Source organism: Phodopus roborovskii, unplaced genomic scaffold, assembly GCF_943737965.1.
Source record: "Phodopus roborovskii unplaced genomic scaffold, PHOROB, whole genome shotgun sequence".
NCBI classification, from domain to species: Eukaryota; Metazoa; Chordata; class Mammalia; order Rodentia; family Cricetidae; genus Phodopus; species Phodopus roborovskii.
In genome coordinates, this window is record NW_026126418.1 from 16,314,138 (window position 1) to 16,332,434 (window position 18,297).

An 18,297-nucleotide genomic window follows, 5' to 3' on the forward strand; every position below is an offset into this window, starting at 1 on the left:
TACCCCTGGTTCTGCATTGGAAAGCCTTCTGACCTGTGCCCCTGACTGAGATGAAACCAAGAGGGATGATTGCCTTAGGCACAGCAATATATATTCATCAGTACTCTTCCCCTATTGGATTTTCAGATTATATCAGAATTCCTCCTGGGAACGCCGACCTCTTGTTCAGTGCCCCGAAGTTTCTCTGCGATGAACTGATAAATTGGAACCATGGTGCAAAAGAAGCTCTGCCCTCGGTTACTTGACTATTTAGTGATCGTAGGGGCAAGGTAACTAAGAAGCTGACAATTGTCTCCTTCTCCAAGGCAGCCACAGTGTCCTCAGCTATTCCCAGACCTTATTTTCATGTTGTTTTGCATATCTTATTCTACCCTATTGTTCTACCCTGATGGGACATTGATGTTGGTAGAGAAGGCCACACAGCTGGTCTGGACAGAGACAACAAAACTCAGCTTTGTTTGGTTTTGAGATAAGTTTTTTCTGTATAGACTGGGCCAGCTTCAAACTCAGAGATCCACCTGCCTCTGATTCCCAAGTGCTGGTACTAAAGGCATGTGCCACCATACTCCGTTCAAAACTCAGGCTTCAGCTCACATCTTTGGGTAGGTGAAATGGCTTGGTGGGTAACAGTGCTTTCCACCAAACCTAATGAGCTGAATTAAATTCCTGGGACACACATGGTAGAAGGAGAGAAATTTCTCCTCAAGATATCCTCAGATGCCACTTATGTCCTGTAGGATGCATGCTGCCCCTTATAGGTAAATACAGGCTCTAAATTTTTAAACTCATACTCTATGGCTTTGAGCACATATACTCTTTATAGCCAAGTCTTGTAAAAAAAAAAAAAAAAAAAAAGAGAGAAAACACTTTTTTTCTTTTCCTTTCTTTATCTTTATCTTTTTTTTTTTTTTTTTTTTTTTTTTTGGTCTTTCAAGATAGGGTTTCTCTTTGGAGTTTGTCCTGGAACTTGCTCTGTAGACCAGGCTGGCCTCAAACTCACAGTGATCCACCTCCCAAGTGCTGGGATTAAAGGCATGAGCCACCAACACCTGGCTAGAAAGTACATTTTACTCCTTCTCTGCCTGCATATATTCTTGTGACAGACAATTTGTTAGCTAAGGCACTTTGAAGGGTACTGATCGTTTTTAGGTGGAAATGATAATTTTATTGTTGAAACTTTCAAGATAGTGTCTTGATGACAGTGCATACTTCAGTCTGCCAGTTAAACTTGGCAAGCAGTCCCTAGATATCCAAGGTCCTATAATTAGCTTACTTTATCTGAAAGTGTCTTTGAGCTTTGTTTGTTAATTGTGGCTAATGTGTGATAGTATGTTATATGCTTTTGTCCTTCAGGCACCCAAGCAGTGACAGTGTGGCTCAGACTCCTGAATTGCTGCGGCGGTACCCTCTAGAGGACCACCCTGAGTTTCCCCTGCCCCCAGACGTGGTGTTCTTCTGCCAGCCAGAGGGATGTCTGAGTGTGCGGCAGCGGCGCATGAGCCTTCGAGATGATACCTCTTTTGTCTTCACCCTAACCGACAAGGACACGGGAGTCACCCGTTATGGCATCTGTGTTAACTTCTACCGTTCCTTCCAAAAGCGAATGCCGAAGGAAAAGGTGGAAGGCGGAGCAGGACCCCGTGGGAAGGAAGGAACTCATGTCACCTGTGCCTCAGAAGAGGTTGGCACTGAGAGCTCAGAGAGCGGCCCCACCTTGCAGCCTCCTAGTGCTGACTCCACTCCTGACATGAACCAGTCTCCTCGGGGCAAACGCCATGCAAAGGCAGGCAGCCGCTCCCGCAACAGTACCCTAACATCCCTGTGTGTGCTCAGCCACTATCCTTTCTTCTCTACCTTCAGAGAGTGTCTGTATACTCTCAAACGTCTGGTAGACTGCTGCAGTGAACGGCTGTTAGGCAAGAAACTGGGCATCCCACGAGGTGTACAAAGGTATGGTTTGCTGCTTATACTCAGAAGAAAGGCAAAACATTCAGATATTAGATTAGTCTGTGCTCCTTTAGGACTGTTTAAATAGTTTGGTCCCAATGTAAAGACTGTAGTTATATTTCAAGAAATGCTGAGGCGTTTGATGTTTGATGGTGGACATGACATTGGGTTCCATCCCATAGACCTTTCTACACCTGTTTTTGTCATCATATATATGCTCAGGTCCCCTCTGGTTAGAGAGTGGCCTTTCCTAATAGTACTCCTCTTCCAGGCACTATAGTGCCTCTATTGGGTTGCAGTAGGATCAGTGCTAATGTTTCTGTGTCTGAGTCTTGGTGTGTGCTCCTTAGGGACACTATGTGGCGGATCTTTACTGGATCACTGCTAGTGGAGGAGAAGTCAAGTGCCCTTCTGCATGACCTTCGAGAGATTGAGGCCTGGATCTACCGGTTGCTACGCTCCCCAGTACCTGTCTCTGGGCAGAAGCGAGTGGACATTGAGGTCCTACCCCAGGAACTCCAGCCAGCTCTGACGTTTGCTCTTCCAGACCCCTCTCGATTCACCCTGGTAGATTTCCCACTTCACCTCCCCTTGGAACTTCTGGGTGTGGATGCTTGTCTTCAGGTGCTCACCTGCATCCTGTTGGAGCACAAGGTGAGAGGGCCAGCTCTGTAGACCTTTCTAGGAAGAGAGCTATACAGCGGGTTGGGAGCTAGATCATGAGTTTGTTGAGGATAGGAGCTGTGTGTCCTTTCCATCTTTTTATTTCCAGGAGGTAAAATGGTGGCAGGGATATGGCAGGTATTTGGTAGACATGAGTTGAATTACAGTGTTGGTGTCATGGGGAATACTTAGTTGAGGTATCCTTGGTTATACTGAGTTCATTCTCTGGGGATATCAGTAGTTCTCTTTTAGTGTGTAGTTCCTAGGATAGGGAGTGGCAGAACGAAGAGAGTTGATTCAAGGGAGGATTACTACAATATTTTGGTTGTGAGGTGACTGACGGGGCAGGGAATGGAGCCATGGTGATTGTGGAGATAAGCTGCAGCTATAGGCTTGGTGAGCCTGAAATTAAATTGGAGTGCTGGGAGTTGTTTCCTAGCAGACCTTGTGATTTATGGTGTGGCCTCGGCAGGTGGTGCTACAGTCTCGAGACTACAATGCACTCTCCATGTCTGTGATGGCGTTTGTGGCAATGATCTACCCCCTGGAGTACATGTTTCCTGTCATCCCACTGCTCCCCACATGCATGGCATCGGCAGAGCAGGTGAGTCTCACGGGGTCTTCCCACTGATGTCCTTAGCGTCTCATGGGAGGAAGCACACATCAAAGACGCACAGGTCCTCTGCCCTCGTAACTTACTAGTCTGAAATTCTGGATGGATTTGAACTGATTACATGGTAAAACTATGCTATTAGTAGTTTTGTTGCTACAGTTAGTGATTATAGACTCCTTGACACGTGCTATAGATGTTAATATACTGAAATATATTGTTACCTTTCTAAAATCTGAAAGATTATAAATTTTACAATATATCTAGCTGCAAGTATTTTTGTGAAAGGGATTGTCTGAATTTCCCTTTGTAGAAAATTCTGACTTGATTAAGTGCCCACAATAAATTTTGTCTTTGTTTCTTATCCTCTTTTATCTTTTCCACAGCTACTCTTGGCTCCAACCCCATACATCATTGGAGTTCCTGCCAGCTTTTTCCTCTACAAGCTAGACTTCAAAATGCCTGATGATGTGTGGCTAGTGGATTTGGACAGCAATAGGGTGAGGCATTGAACTGAAGCATTAAACAGGATCATGTTCTAGACCCAGTTATGTGTGATAACTGCTTTCTGGATTATTTCTATTACAACACTCATTAAAACATTTTTTTTCCTAATGCTGCTTTGATTATATTAAGGAGATAGGCCATTGGCTATAGAATTTAGTCTGGCATGACTTAAGAGCCCCTCCCACATGCCACAAGAGCCACAAGACTGCTGTTTTTGTATATGCCATTATATAGAATATAGATAACTTGGCAATAGTTTTCCTATGTTTTAAGTACAATGATTCTCAGCACACATTTAAAATTATATTAACATTCGGCAATGTGAGTATATTAAAACTCTGATAGAAAGCCTACATTTTGTTCATTATTAAATTTTAGAAAATAAAATTAAGTGTAGAGATGGGCCAGCAAGGTGGTTTAACAGATAAAGGAACTTGTCTCCAAGTCTGACAACCTGAATTCAATACCCAGCTCATGGTAGAAAGAGCCCTCTGACCTTCACACATGTTACACAGAATGCCTCCTCCCTCCAAACACAAATACATGTTAAACAAATACATAAAAGTAAATACAGGGGCTGGAGAGATGGCTCAGCAGTTAAGAGCACTTATTGCTCTTTCAGAGGATGTGAGTTCACTACCCAGCACCCATATCCGGTGGCTCATGAACCTCTGTAACTCCAGTTTTAGGGGATTTGATGCCTCTGACTTCTGCTAGCACCTGCATTCATACACATAATTAAAAATAATGGAAGTAAGTCTTAAAAACAAAGTAAATGTGAAGAAGAAAATATGATCTAAAACCCAATTATCTAGAGATAGTCACTAATTTTATTTAGTTGTATTTCTTTTCAGGCATGTAATATATATATATATATATATATATATATATATATATATATATATTCATTCATTCTCCTTGCACATGTTATTTGCTCTTATATAAGCAGAGCTCCTAGATAGTTCCTTTTTTCCTAAGGACATGTGTTTTTCTCTTTTCTCTGCTATAGGTGATTGCTCCCACCAATGCAGAAGTGCTACCTATCCTGCCAGAACCAGAGTCATTAGAGCTGAAAAAGCACTTGAAGCAGGTAGATGAGAAAATGAAAGGAAAGAAGGGGAAGGGTCTGCAAACTGTCTCAGTAGGCAATGGTGCCTGCCACCAACTCTGACGACTGGGTCCCACAAGGCGGAAGGAGTGAGCCTCCTGGAAGGCTCTCTGAGCTCCACAGATGTGCTGTAGCACACATGCACCCACACACATTCACAGACTCAACACAGTACATTAAAATGCCATAAAATTTTTAAATAAAGGAAATAGTAGATGATATAAGGGTCCTGTAGGAAGGGAGCGGGTCTAAGAACCTTCCTGTGGAATAGACTTGAATGTGCTTAAGGAGAGATATATCCAAATTTTGTGTAACAGGATGAATCTTAAAAGGTTCTTTCTAATTCATGGTTTGCTTTGTCACCCCGCAATGTGTATGTGTATGTATGCTATGTGTATGTATGCTTCTGGTCAGGTGTGGTGGCGCTTACCTGTAATCCCAACACAGGCTGATGAGGGGAATTGTGAGTTTGAGGTCAGCCTGGCCTACATGTCGAGACAAACTCGACCCAAACAAACAAAACCAAAGACACCATTCACTTTCTGTTTTTTGACATATCTGCCATTTTTTGTCTTCATAGCACTCCTTCAATCCTGTAAGGTGGAAGTTAGAAGGTTGTACAAATTTGCTTCATACATCAATTCCAAAGTCTTTATAAATACCCTTCCTAAAAAATCCCTTTCTTTGTATAACCCCATCCGCCCACTTTTTATTGATTGGTTTATTTTTTTCTTCTGCATGCTACGCACAGTACCTGAAGGTAAAACATGACGAGGCTCCATTCCCTTCCCCCGCTGGAGGTGTTATGTAGGACCACCAGTAGATAACCTTGCTTATTAGGAGTCCCAGTCTCATTTGAAGGCTCATTAGAAGTCTTTTTTTTTTCTGTATTGCCTAAAGTAACTAGTAGTTCCTCTAGAAGCTAGAGTTTAGATGGTACCGAATAGAACCGGGGTATTGACTGGAATGGAGTCATTCTGCATCATCCCTTTCACTCTCCTTGCTTCATCATTGCTGATGTAATATGATTCCTTGTTGCAGCAGAGCCTGGTGAGGGTTGCAAGTTCAGAAAGTTTAGCAAGTTCATTCTCTTTTTAAAATAGCTTTCTTGTTGTTGATGTTGTTGTTGTTGTTTTGCAAGACAAAGTCTCACTTTGGAACTCTGGTTGTCCTAGAACTCACTATGTAGACCAGGTAGGCCTTGAACAAACAGAGATCCACCTGCCCTTGCCTCTGAGTGCTGGGTTGGAAGGTGAATACTATTCTGTGACTGGCTGGCTGCCTCTTTGGATGTGTTTTATTTTATTATTTATTTATTTTAAAAGATTTATTTATGATGTATACAGTGTTCTGTCTGCGTGTATCTCTGAAGGCCAGAAGAGGGCACCAGATGGTTGTGAGCCCTCATGTGGTTGCTGGAAATTGAGGTGAGGATCTCTGGAAGATCAGTTAGTATTATTAACCATTGAGCTATCTCTCCAGCCCCTATGTTTTTAATTCTTGATGACTGCTTAAGAATGGCTAATGTGAAACTGGCCTTGGTGGCACACACCTTTGCTGTGAGTTTGAGGCTAGTCTGGTCTACATAGTGAATTCCATTCACCTTGTCTCAAAAAGAAAGGAGGGAGGAAAAGAGAGAGAGAAAGTTGGAAGAAGTGGGCAAGAAAGTGTGAGAGAGACAGAGCAGAGAGAAAGAGAGAGAAAATGACTCACGGAAAGAGTAAGTGCTATATGAATTTATGCCAGTTTACTACTGTGTAGTCCGTAGACCAGCAGTATTAACAACAATTGACCTTAAACCACAGAATCACCCAGATGCACTAATTCCAAATATACTGTAACACCAACCCAGGTGATTCCTAAGCTCACCCACATTTAACAAGCACTGGTGGTTTTCAAAGTGCATCATGTAGTCTCTTTGAGGGTCTTTTAAGTTGGGAACTTGAAACTTTGTTTTTGTTTTGTTTTGTTTGGGGGGGATTGTTGTTTTCATAGTTGTGGCTGTCTTGGAGAGGATCTGGGTTTTTGTTGTTGTTTTGTTTTATTTGTTATTTTTTGTTTTTGTTTTTGGGACAGTTTCTCTGTGTAGTCCTGGCTGTCCTGGAACTCACTCTGTAGACCAAACTGGCCTCAAACTCATAGATTTGCCTGCCTCTTCTTCTTGAGTGCTGAGACCAAAGGGATGTGCCACCTGGCAAGGCTCTGGGGTTTTTCTTTCTTTCTTTTTTGTTTTTTGGTTTTTTTTTTTTGTTGTTGTTGTTTGTTTTTTGTTTTTCAAGACAGATTTCTCTGTGGCTTTGGAGCTTTCCTGGAACTAGCTCTTGTAGACCAGGCTGGTCTTGAACTCACAGAGATCTGCCTGCTAGGACTAAAGGCATGCGCCACCACCGGCAAGGCTCTGGTTTTTTATGTCCTTCTAAGTAGCTCTGTTTTTATAGTTTACTTGTTCATATTTCTATATGCTTTTCAATTTGAAAATCACTTCCTGGATAAAATAAAGGGAAATCTTTGTCTTGGACTTCATTTTTATTTAAAATGCCTGAGCTTGGTTGACTTAAAATGGACAGCTACATAATTCTGGCTATTTTCTAAAAGCTAAATTATTTTATGCTTCTTTTTCAAAGATACATAATCTAAAATGAGTTGGTCATGATTTTCAAATGAGCACAGTTCTTTGTAGAGAATTTTGTGACCAGAGAGTGACAGGTAGAAGACAGACTTCTTTTTTTTTCTTTCTTTTTTGTTTTTGTTTTTGTTTTTTTTTTTGTTTTGTTTTTTGTTTTTTGAGACAGGGTTTCTCTGTGTTACTTTGGCTATCCTGGAACTCTGTAGACCTAGCTGGCCTCAAAGTCACAGAGATCTGCTTGCCTCTGCCTCCCAAGTGCTGGGATTAAAGGTGTGCATACCATCATCTGGGTGGTAGAATACTTTAAAACAGCCCTTTCCTAGGAGCCAAGGCTGGCTGCCTAAGAACCTGTCTTATATGAGGACTTTTGTTGTTCCCAGGCCCTAGCCAGCATGAGTCTCAACACCCAGCCCATTCTTAATCTGGAGAAATTCCATGAGGGCCAGGAGATCCCCCTTCTCTTGGGAAGGCCTTCTAACGACCTTCAGTCCACACCTTCCACTGAATTCAATCCACTCATTTATGGCAATGATGTAGATTCAGTCGACGTTGCCACCAGGTAAGACCATGAGTTCCTAAGTTTGTTTCTCTGTTCTCTTGATTTTGGGGGAGACCACTTCCTGGAGCCAGGTTTACTTTATATATAAAATGTGTGTGATATTTGGTTATATTTCCTACCTTAGCAAAAGTAAGGAGAAGAAATAGTTCACCTTCTCAGCATGAAGAAAAAGGCTAATGGTTCTTTAAGATGTCTCCCCATGATGGTGTTTGAAACCTGTTAAACAATGGTATTAGCAGGTGGTCTAAGACCTTGTATCATGGCTATCCTAATGATACAGGGTATGGGTCTTGGATTATCTCATCACCCCCTTCTTTCCCAGAGTGGCCATGGTTCGTTTCTTCAACTCTGCTAACGTGCTGCAGGGCTTTCAGATGCACACACGTACCCTGCGACTCTTCCCCCGACCTGTGGTAGCTTTCCAAGCTGGCTCCTTTCTGGCCTCACGTCCCCGGCAGACCCCTTTTGCTGAGAAACTGGCCAGGACTCAAGCTGTGGAGTACTTTGGAGAATGGATCCTGAACCCTTCTAACTATGCCTTCCAACGAATTCACAACAGTGAGTCCACCTGCCCTCTGCTTGCTGCATTGCCTTTGCCCCTGATGGCCCTCTTTTGCTTCCTTCCTTATTGCGTTAGACTGCCCTACTTTCTGCTTTTCTCTACTGCTCACCATTCTTCCTCTTCGGGTAGATATGTTTGATCCAGCCCTTATTGGTGACAAGCCTAAGTGGTATGCTCACCAGCTGCAGCCCATCCATTATCGAGTCTACGACGGCAATTCTCAGCTGGCTGAGGCCTTGAGTGTGCCACCAGAGCGTGATTCTGATTCTGACCCCACTGATGACAGGTGAGCAGTCCCTTGTGCCTGCCAGGAGGCAAAAATGTTGTAGCAGTTGTAGATGTGAGTCTTTGAAGCTTTGTATTAGATTTCAGTTGGTTTTTTTCTTTAGAAGAGATTGATTTATTTTGTGTGTGTGTGTGTGTGTGTGTCTGTCTGTCTGTCTAGTGAATATATATGTATAGATGTGCTCTCTAATGTGTGTATAAGCCAGAAGAGGGTATCAGTCCCTTAGAACTGAGTTAACAGGAGTTTGTGGCACACGTAACTTGTTAGGTGGGTGCTGGGATCCAAACTCTGGTCCTTATGATTGTGCAGCAAGCTCTCCTCAGCACTGGACCATCTCTGCAGCCTGTTTCTTCCTCCTCCTCTTCTCCTTCTACTTCTTTAAATATTTAAAGTTTATTATTTGAGTTCCACACATATATGCTGCTGTTCCTCCCTTCTTTTTATTTTATTTTATTTTTTGTTATTGTTGTTGTTGTTCTTTGTTTGCTTGCTTTTGTTTTTTGAGGTAGGATCCCATGTAGTATGTAGTTGGTGATGACCTTGAACTTCTGATCCTCCTGCCTCTACCTCTGAAATGCTGGGGTTATAGGTGTATACTGCCACACCCAGTATATGTGATACTAGGAATCAAATCCAGTGCCTCCTGCCTGCCAGGAAGGTACTCTACCACCTGAGTTACAAACCCAGTACTTTGGTAGGTTACTTTTTGTGGGTTTTGGTTTATTTGATTTTTTTATTTTGTGTGTTTAAGTGTCTTGCCTGATGTGCATGCCTGGTGTTCATGGAGGGCAGAAGAGGGCATTGGATCCCGTAGAACTAGAGTTATTGTAAGGAGTCTTTTCTGTCCTGTCAGCCAGCTCCCAAATAATGATACAGAGACTTATTATTAATCATGTAAGCTTGGTCTTAGCTTAGGCTTGTTATTAACTAGCTCTTATAAGTTAAATTAACCCATTTCTATTAATCTACATTCTGTCACATACTGCTTGTCCTGCTATTTCCATGTCTCCTGGCATCTCTCACATTCCTAGATTCATCTCCTACTTCCTCTCACTCTGCCTGGAAGTCCCGCCTATACCACCTGCCTGGCTATGGGCTGTTCAGCTCTTTATTAAACCAATCACAGCAATACATCTTCACACAGTGTACAAGTGTCCTACAACAAGTTACAGGCGTTTATAAGCATCCTTGTGGGTGCTGGGAATAGAACCTGGATCTTCTGGAAGTACAGCAAATGTTATTAACTCTTTGTCTGTTTTTATATTTTTATATTTTATATAATATATATTATATATTTATATTTTTATATTTTATATTTTGAGACAGAGTTTCAGTGTATAGTCTAGGATGACCTCAAACCCACACAGTTCTCCCACCTTAAAGCCTGGGTTATACAAAAGCCACTATAATCAGCTCTGATTGACATCCATGTTTTATCTTGTATTCTGGCCTTGAGTTAACTGTGCTCCTCTTTATGTTGTTCTAAACACTGATTGTGAATTCTTTTTTAAAATGTGCATTGGTGTTCTGTCTGCATGTGTGTCCATGTGAAGTTGTCAGATCCCCTGGAACTGGAGTTATAGACAGTTGTGAACTGTCATGTGGGTGCCAGAAATTGAACCTGGGTCTTCTGGAAGAGTATCCAGTGGTCTTAACCATTGAGCCAGCTCTTCAGTCTCCCTGATTGTGGATTTTCTGATTTACTTTGTTTCTATTTTATTTTGAGATAAGGTCTCATGTGTCCTAGGCTGGATTAAGATTACTAAAAATGGCCTTGAATTTCTAATCCTATTGTCTCTACTTTCCAAGTTTTGGTATTGTAGGAGTGCACATCCATACACTGAACCCAGGCCTGCCTACATGCTTCAATTGAGCTTCAGCTTCTTTCTTTAAAAAAAAAAAAAAAAAGAAAGAAATTCAACAATTTATGTGGGGTATGTGTATGTTTGTTTGTGCACGTGTGGGCGCATATGCGCATGTGAGTTTGTGTGGCTCTGTGTGTATGTGGACATCAGAGGACAACTTGAGGTAGTGGGTTCTCTCCTACCATGTGGGCCCCAGGGATCAAATTCAGGTTGACAGGCTTGGCAGCGAGAGCCTTAACATCCTGAGTCGTCTGGGTCAGCTTCCTCTTCCTTTTTCATTCTTTTTACTTTGCAGTGGCAGTGATAGTATGGGTTATGATGACTCAAGCTCTTCCTACTCCTCCCTTGGGGACTTTGTCAGTGAAATGATGAAATGCGACATCAATGGTGATACTCCCAGTGAGTATACTTGGGAAGACTGGCCATTGCTAGGCAGGAATTGTGTTTGGGGTCTAGAGTAGTCTTTGCCTGTCTCTCGGTAGATGTGGACCCTCTGACGCATGCAGCCCTGGGAGATGCCAGTGAAGTGGAGATTGATGAGCTTCAGACGCGGAAGGAGGGCGAGGATCCTGGCCCAGACAGTGCCACCTCTCAGGGAAATCCCCCGCTCCGCTCGAGCTGCGGCACTGCTGCTAGCAGCAGCCCTGGCACTGTCGCCCACGGTGCCCACTCTGTACGTGAGGACTTCGAGGGATGGTCGGTGAGGGGATGTGGGCCCCATCGGGAAGACTTTACTGCAGCTCTTCCCCTCTTTTTCTCTATAACCTCCTGACTAAAAGCCTCTGCGATGGAGCTTTAATCCCAGGAGAGGGACCTTTGACTTCCTTTAAGTGGTCACTATTGTCTGCTTACGTAGTCTGTCAGTCCAGAGATCAAGAATACATTTCACAGGCTAGGAATCTGACAGATCTGGTCTGTCCCACTGAACTGAGACTGTGGGAAGAAGGCATCACTGGGTATCAGGTGACCACTTTTTATTTAATGTGACACCCTAGGAACACGCTGATTCTACAGAGATGGATGATAAGGTGGCAGCAGGCAGCTCCAAGCCCCTCACTCCTGTGCCTCTGGGCATTTGCAAATCTACTGTGGACAGGAGACAGACAGAGACTGGAGAGGGGTCAGTGTACCAGCGAACGAATGACAATCCATACTTCGAGCCCCAATATGGCTTTCCCCCTGAGGAAGATGATGATGAGCAGGGGGAAAGCTATACTCCCCGATTCAGCCAACATGTCAGTGGCAATGGGTGAGAGCCTGGGAATCCTTTTTTAGGTGGGTGATTAAAGGGCCTCACTGCAGTGACCCCGGGTGAGGGTTAGTCACAAAGTCTGAAAACTTGCTATTCTGCCATCCCCAGAGGGTAGTTTTTTGAACTAAGGACTTAGGAATTATGGGACAAGAACAGCAACTGCAGTGTAGCATAAGGCCCACTCCCAAGATTAGGTACCCCTACCTGGGACTCATGGGTGCCACTGTGCATTCAAGGGCTCAAAAGCTGCTGCGGCCCAACAGCTTGAAACTGGCAAGTGACTCAGATGCAGAGTCAGACTCCAGAGCAAGCTCTCCCAACTCCACTGTCTCTAACAACAGCACCGAGGGCTTCGGGGGCATCATGTCTTTTGCCAGTAAGTACCTCAAGCTCCCTCACTCCTCTGCTTCATTTTCTTTCTGGTATATGTTGCTTAGAACTTGAGATGCAGAGCTAGGTTAACATTAGTCCTAATTCAGATCATTTGAGTGATACTGAATGAAATATTTATAAATGAGATAAAAGAAACACCAGCTGCATTAGTCAATAAATATGTATATGTGTTTGTATGTAGAGTGTATGCACGCATGTGCACATATAGGCCATAGCATGAATGTGGCGGTCAGAGAACAACTTTCAGGAGTTAGTTCTATCCTCCCCTGTGGCTCCTCAGGATCAAACTCAGGTTGTTAGGATTGGTAGTAAGTGCCTTTACCCATTGCTAATCTTATTGCTAATCCACTTACATATGTATTTCAGACAATATAGACAAAAATTAAATTATAAATCATACAGTTTTACATATACTTAATAAAAATATTTACTCAAATTTGTTTTGGATGTGCTATCTTCTTTGCCTGGTAAGGAGCCTTAATGAAAATGTTTGAAATATATATACAACTGATTTTCATGCTTACTTTTATCATATGAGGGCTAGAGTCATTTATAGATTATTGATTGACTAGGGCTAGTGAGAGCCACCATAAAGGATGATTGTAGTTGTAGGTGTCCTTAAGATCCAGGTAAGAATATCATTTCAGATCAAAAGCATATGAACCACCAGCTTTCATGCAGTGTTAGCAGAAAATGGGAGATTATTACAGGAGGAAGCCAGAGGAAATTATTACTACATTTTGAGCAGACCTGGCCATTTTTTTTTTTTTTTTTTTTTTTTGCCCTAAGTAGCACTTCATCTTTTCTAAGGTAGAACAGAGATTTCTGATGAAGCCATTGATGGTGATGTGATAGTTACTGTACTGGGATGCTGTGGATGTTTGTCCTATTGACTCGTGGCTTTCATACCCTCCCCTTTGTAGGCAGCCTGTATCGCAACCATAGTACAAGCTTCAGTCTTTCAAACCTCACACTGCCCACCAAAGGTGCCCGAGAGAAGACTACACCATTCCCCAGCCTGAAAGGTAATCTCAGCCTTTCTTTTGTCAAACCAGGTCTCTCTGGGAGACATGTTAGATGTATAGGTGTTTGTTGGGAGCCCTGTGTACCATGAATCATTTGACCTGGCTGTTGCCTCATATTGCTTATCATGGCTTTCACTGCACACCATAGCGCTAAGTAGTTGCAGATAGAAATCATCTTTGTAGCTGGAGGAGGCCCTTTTATATCAGTAGGACAGTAGCAGCATGGGATTACCTCTGCTTTGCGGAGGACCTTATCAGAAAGTAATATATGCTAACACGGGGATAATCAGCTGCCCTCAGTCATCTTCAGATTCTCACCACATGAACTGGTCCCACAGGAGGAGCTGGTCCACAGGAGGATATTATGGACAATTTAGCTGTATTTATAGAATCTAGCCATTTACTGTGGCTTCATGCCAACTTTTGATCTATCAATATTATTGATTGACTTTTAGGGTCATACCATATTTCATTTCATCTATGATCTTTATAGCTTGAGGGACTTTTGCTCAATTTAATTTGACTTTTAAATTTTATTCATGGATATTGTGCTGAAATATTTAATTAGAGTAATAAGTACAGTGAGAAGCAACCATTTTATTGATACAGGGTTTTCCTCAAATTTACAGTCTTCCTCCCTGAACCTCCCTAGTCCTGAGATTATAGACATGTACTGCCTATCACATCCAGCCAGAGCTATTGGGGGCCTCGGGAATGCTCATTAGTGGGGCTGGGTGCAGTAGATGGATAAAAGGAGGTTAGAGTAGTAATACAGAAAACTAGCTGGTATTGCTAAAATGAATCCTCAAATGGGTGGGTAAATTAGGGATGGAAAGGTGTGTTAGCTTCCCTGGCTTTCATCTGGAATATTTGAAGGGAAGAGAAATTGAAATGCGTTCATTGCATGCAATGCTTCATCTCATGTGCTGCACTCAGCCTTTCTACCCACACCCCGTCCTCACTACTGCACCCTTACTTTCCATCTACAAGGTGTATCCTCTCTGTGGGTACCCATAGCTTCTCAGGATCCCTGTGCTAGATATTTACTAAAACCAGTGTTCTGTCTTTCATGCATGCGCCTGTTTAGTATCTGAAGGCCCTCTGTGTCATTTTCCTTGCCCCTGGCTTTGAGCGGTCCTAGACCTAAGAATGGGCTTTCTAAGAGCCTTGGTTATCTCTTGATCACTTGGCTTCCAGCTTTAATGTGCCCCAAAACCAAGGTTATTTGTGCTTTCCATGCTTTGAGAGAGTGCTCAGGTGATCCGACTTACTACTCCATCAAGGGGTACAGGGGTTCAGGTATTGTGGTGCACCTACTAATTGTGTATTTTTGTCCCAGTATTTGGGCTAAATACTCTAATGGAGATTGTTACTGAAGCCGGCCCTGGGAGTGGTGAAGGTGGGTCTTCCCCGTGAGCTGTGCATGATTTTTATCCCCCTTAGCATCTTCTCCGCCTGCCTGAGGGCCTCCTCATGGAGCAAGTGACGTCACATGAGTGACCTGCCTTGCTTATCCCCCACGACACCCATGCAGCCCATGGGGCATGCTGCTGGTGCATGTGGAGTGGCCTGAGTCTCCATCCCAACCTCCTGCACATTGCCATGCCGCTTTCTACCTGTGTGTGATGATCTGGTGCCATCCAGCCCAGACCAGCTGGAGAATGGGTCTGGACAATGGCAACCCAGTGTATGATAATGTGAGCCCCCAGACTGTGCCAGTGATGTGTCTCATCACTACCTTCCCTACTGTAGGAAACAGGAGGGCCTTGGTGGACCAGAAGTCATCTGTCATTAAACACAGCCCAACCGTGAAAAGAGAACCTCCATCACCACAGGGCCGGTCCAGCAATTCTAGGTAATAAATGGCAGAGCAGCTTTGTTTTGTTTTATTTATTTATTTATTTATTTTTTGAGACAGTCTCATGTTGCTTACCACACTTGACTCAAACTCAATATGTAGCTGAGGATGACCCTGAATTGATCTTCAATCCCCAAATGATCGGGTTACAGGCATGCACCAACACACTCAACTGCAGAACAGTTTTAAAGTTCTCAGGTGGAGTAATGTTTCCTTTTTTTTTTTTTTTTTTTTTTTTTTTTTGAGGGATGCTCAAGATTGGGAGAGCAGCTCTCAAAACAATAGATTTAATTTTTTTGTCAGCACTTCATTTTTTGGGGGGAGGGGGAGGATGTTTCAAGAGAGGGTTTCTCTGCATAGCCCTGGCTATCCTAGATCTCACTCTGTAGACCAGGCTGACCTTAAACTCACAGAGATCCACCTGTTTTTGCCTCCCAAGTGCTGGGATTAAAGGCGAGCACCACCCCTGTCCAATAGTACTTCCCATTTTTAACCAGTCCCCAGGCAACAGTAGTGGTTTATGGTGTGGAGGAAGGTGAAATTGCAGGATTCTGGGGAGTTAGCAAACAAGATCCTTGGGGAGATAGGAGTGTGGTGGCCATTTTGGAGACTATTGCTTTATGCTTTGCCCTGGGGTAAACATCTTGTCTGGTGAAAGAAGGGATGCTCTGCCAAGGATCAGATGACCACAGAAGTGGTTTGTGGGTCCTGTAGCGAGAACCAGCAGTTCCTGAAGGAAGTGGTACACAGTGTGCTGGATGGCCAGGGAGTAGGCTGGCTCAATATGAAAAAGGTGCGCCGGCTGCTGGAGAGTGAGCAGCTCCGAGTCTTTGTGCTGAGCAAGCTGAACCGAGCAGTACAATCAGAGGACGATGCCCGGCAGGATATCATCCAAGATGTGGTAAGTATTTGGGCTAGGGAGTCAGAATCAACTGGGCAGAAGGATGCGGATGTTAAAGTTTCTAGCTCTGGGTCCTTGCTATTATTGCAGGAGATCAGTCGGAAGGTGTACAAGGGAATGCTAGACCTCCTCAAGTGCACGGTTCTTAGTCTTGAGCAGTCCTATGCCCACGCAGGTCTGGGTGGCATGGCCAGCATCTTTGGGCTTTTGGAGATTGCCCAGACCCACTACTATAGTAAAGGTAGGGATCCTACTTGCTGTATGCATATCATTTTCCAGTGCCACTCTGCTTCCAGTACTCTTTGGGCGTGTTTTCTGGTATGTTTATATGTAGGGAATCTTTTCCTACCATGAAGAATAAGGCCTTAACTTTTTTTCTTTTTTTTGTTTCCCCATGTTACTAACTGCTCCACATCTCCCTCTATTCTGGCTTTTCTCCTCTCCTTTTCCTGACTTGATTCCTATTTGATGGCTCCTTTAGCCACTGTCTGTATTTGTTCCTTTCCTCAGAACCAGACAAACGGAAGAGAAGTCCAACAGAAAATGTAAATACCCCTGTTGGCAAAGACCCTGGTCTGGCTGGGCGGGGGGACCCAAAGGCTATGACACAGCTAAGGGTCCCTCAGCTGGGTCCTCGGGCACCAAGTGCTACAGGAAAGGGTCCTAAAGAACTGGATACCAGAAGTTTAAAGGAAGAGAATTTTGTAGCATCTGTTGGTATGTATCATTGCGCTTGATATGTCCTGGCGTCTTAAATATGCTCCCTTTCTCTCAATTCATCCTGACTTTATCTTCCCATGCTTGCTTTTCAGAGAGGGAGGGGTTTTTGTCAATTTCCAATAGCATTTTCTTGTACATGTCTGTCTTCCTGCTTACTCTGTAGCTGCCTCACCAGCATCTTTGAGTAATAATGCAAGTTTGCTTAGAGTCCCGTGTGATGCAGTATAGGGAGTCTGAACTGTATTCTCTGTCTCTTTTTTATTTACATCTGAATTTCTTATAGAGAAAACATGTTCCTGGAAACTGTTAGGAAATTTATAGACATGTCTTCGGGATGTAAAATTATGACTATCTGGGTCTCTGCATCCAGTTTCCTGCCCCACTCCCGTCCAGGCACTGTCTGGGATGTGTTCCTCTCTGGCATGTAGGGGTTCTCGACTCCAAGACTATAGATTTCTGAGCTGACTCTTCTTTTTGTCTTTCCACCCCAGACCTGATTAAAAACCTGCTCATGTCTGGTGTTCCGTCATCTGCTCTCTGACATCGCCTCTTTGGCTCATTGCTACTTGACCTTGGGTCATCTAGGATACTTCCTTTTTGGTTCTAGGTCCCTGGTCTCTAATGCTGTGCTAAACTGATGCTTCTTTGGTATGGCCTCTAGCCATGTCCAGTTCTCATAGGAATGAATCAGCTCTCTTCTTAGGACATCTCCAGGTCTCTGGTTTGCATATATTCTTCTAGAAGCAGTAGAAAAGCTGGGCTTTCTCCTGCCTCATACGATGTTCCAGGAAAAAAAAAAATGACCTGTTGTCTTGAAAGTCTTGAATCTACTCCTACAGATTACTTCCCTATCAGGATCTCTCTCACCTCATCTAGGAAATGAAGAAATTATACTAAGTAAACTCTGAAGTTCCTTCCAGAAAAAAAAAGAAACAGCTATGATTGGTACTCCCTGAGCTTTGTTTGACTTAGAAGCTAGTCTTGGCCATTTTCTGCTCTGTTACTTCTACTAGAAGCATTTTTCCTAGATAGTGACTAAGACTGGATTTCTTGGTTGAGCAGGCAGTAGTTCTGAGGGTAAGCTGGTTAATTGGTAGCAACAAGAAGATTGCTAATGAACAACTGATCTGGCTTTTGTCCAATCTGGTGTGTCAAGCAAATTTCTCCTTATGTTTCTGAGATTTTTTGATTGTTTGAGGTGACTGTCTCTTACCTGTAGCTCGTGAGCAGGGCTATTGTTCAGCTCATTTGGCAGTGAGATCATCGTGTGATGGGAAACCACTGATCTTCTCCAGCTCCCCTAGGGTCCAGTTTCTCATACAAAATAAAGTGGTTTCATGAAGAGCCCTTCTAGCTCAAAGATTCTGCAGAGTGTTTACAACGGGAATAGGATTAGAAATGTGTAGTCTTCAGTT

The 18,297-nt window shown here is 43.4% G+C and overlaps 1 protein-coding gene across 23 annotated transcripts in view; it reads left to right on the forward strand.

Annotated features, from left to right (window-relative positions):
* The window catches only part of Madd (MAP kinase activating death domain), a 43,549-nt gene that overhangs the window by 3,285 nt on the left and 21,967 nt on the right, over positions 1 to 18,297 (forward strand). For 12 of the 23 annotated variants that reach the window (XM_051184224.1, XM_051184228.1, XM_051184220.1 and 9 more), the window contains exons 2-20: positions 127 to 269; positions 1,354 to 1,950; positions 2,298 to 2,601; positions 3,083 to 3,214; positions 3,607 to 3,720; positions 4,737 to 4,817; positions 7,842 to 8,020; positions 8,343 to 8,578; positions 8,712 to 8,868; positions 11,029 to 11,132; positions 11,216 to 11,406; positions 11,729 to 11,982; positions 12,222 to 12,361; positions 13,302 to 13,403; positions 14,743 to 14,802; positions 15,156 to 15,258; positions 15,976 to 16,162; positions 16,253 to 16,403; positions 16,673 to 16,879. In XM_051184224.1, the coding sequence (XP_051040181.1) occupies positions 211 to 269; positions 1,354 to 1,950; positions 2,298 to 2,601; positions 3,083 to 3,214; positions 3,607 to 3,720; positions 4,737 to 4,817; positions 7,842 to 8,020; positions 8,343 to 8,578; positions 8,712 to 8,868; positions 11,029 to 11,132; positions 11,216 to 11,406; positions 11,729 to 11,982; positions 12,222 to 12,361; positions 13,302 to 13,403; positions 14,743 to 14,802; positions 15,156 to 15,258; positions 15,976 to 16,162; positions 16,253 to 16,403; positions 16,673 to 16,879 (3,358 nt within the window). In that variant the 5' untranslated portion in view covers positions 127 to 210. The remainder of the gene's footprint in view (positions 1 to 126; positions 270 to 1,353; positions 1,951 to 2,297; positions 2,602 to 3,082; positions 3,215 to 3,606; positions 3,721 to 4,736; positions 4,818 to 7,841; positions 8,021 to 8,342; positions 8,579 to 8,711; positions 8,869 to 11,028; positions 11,133 to 11,215; positions 11,407 to 11,728; positions 11,983 to 12,221; positions 12,362 to 13,301; positions 13,404 to 14,742; positions 14,803 to 15,155; positions 15,259 to 15,975; positions 16,163 to 16,252; positions 16,404 to 16,672; positions 16,880 to 18,297) is intronic. The other 11 variants (XM_051184233.1, XM_051184223.1, XM_051184227.1 and 8 more) reach the window with 1 other exon arrangement.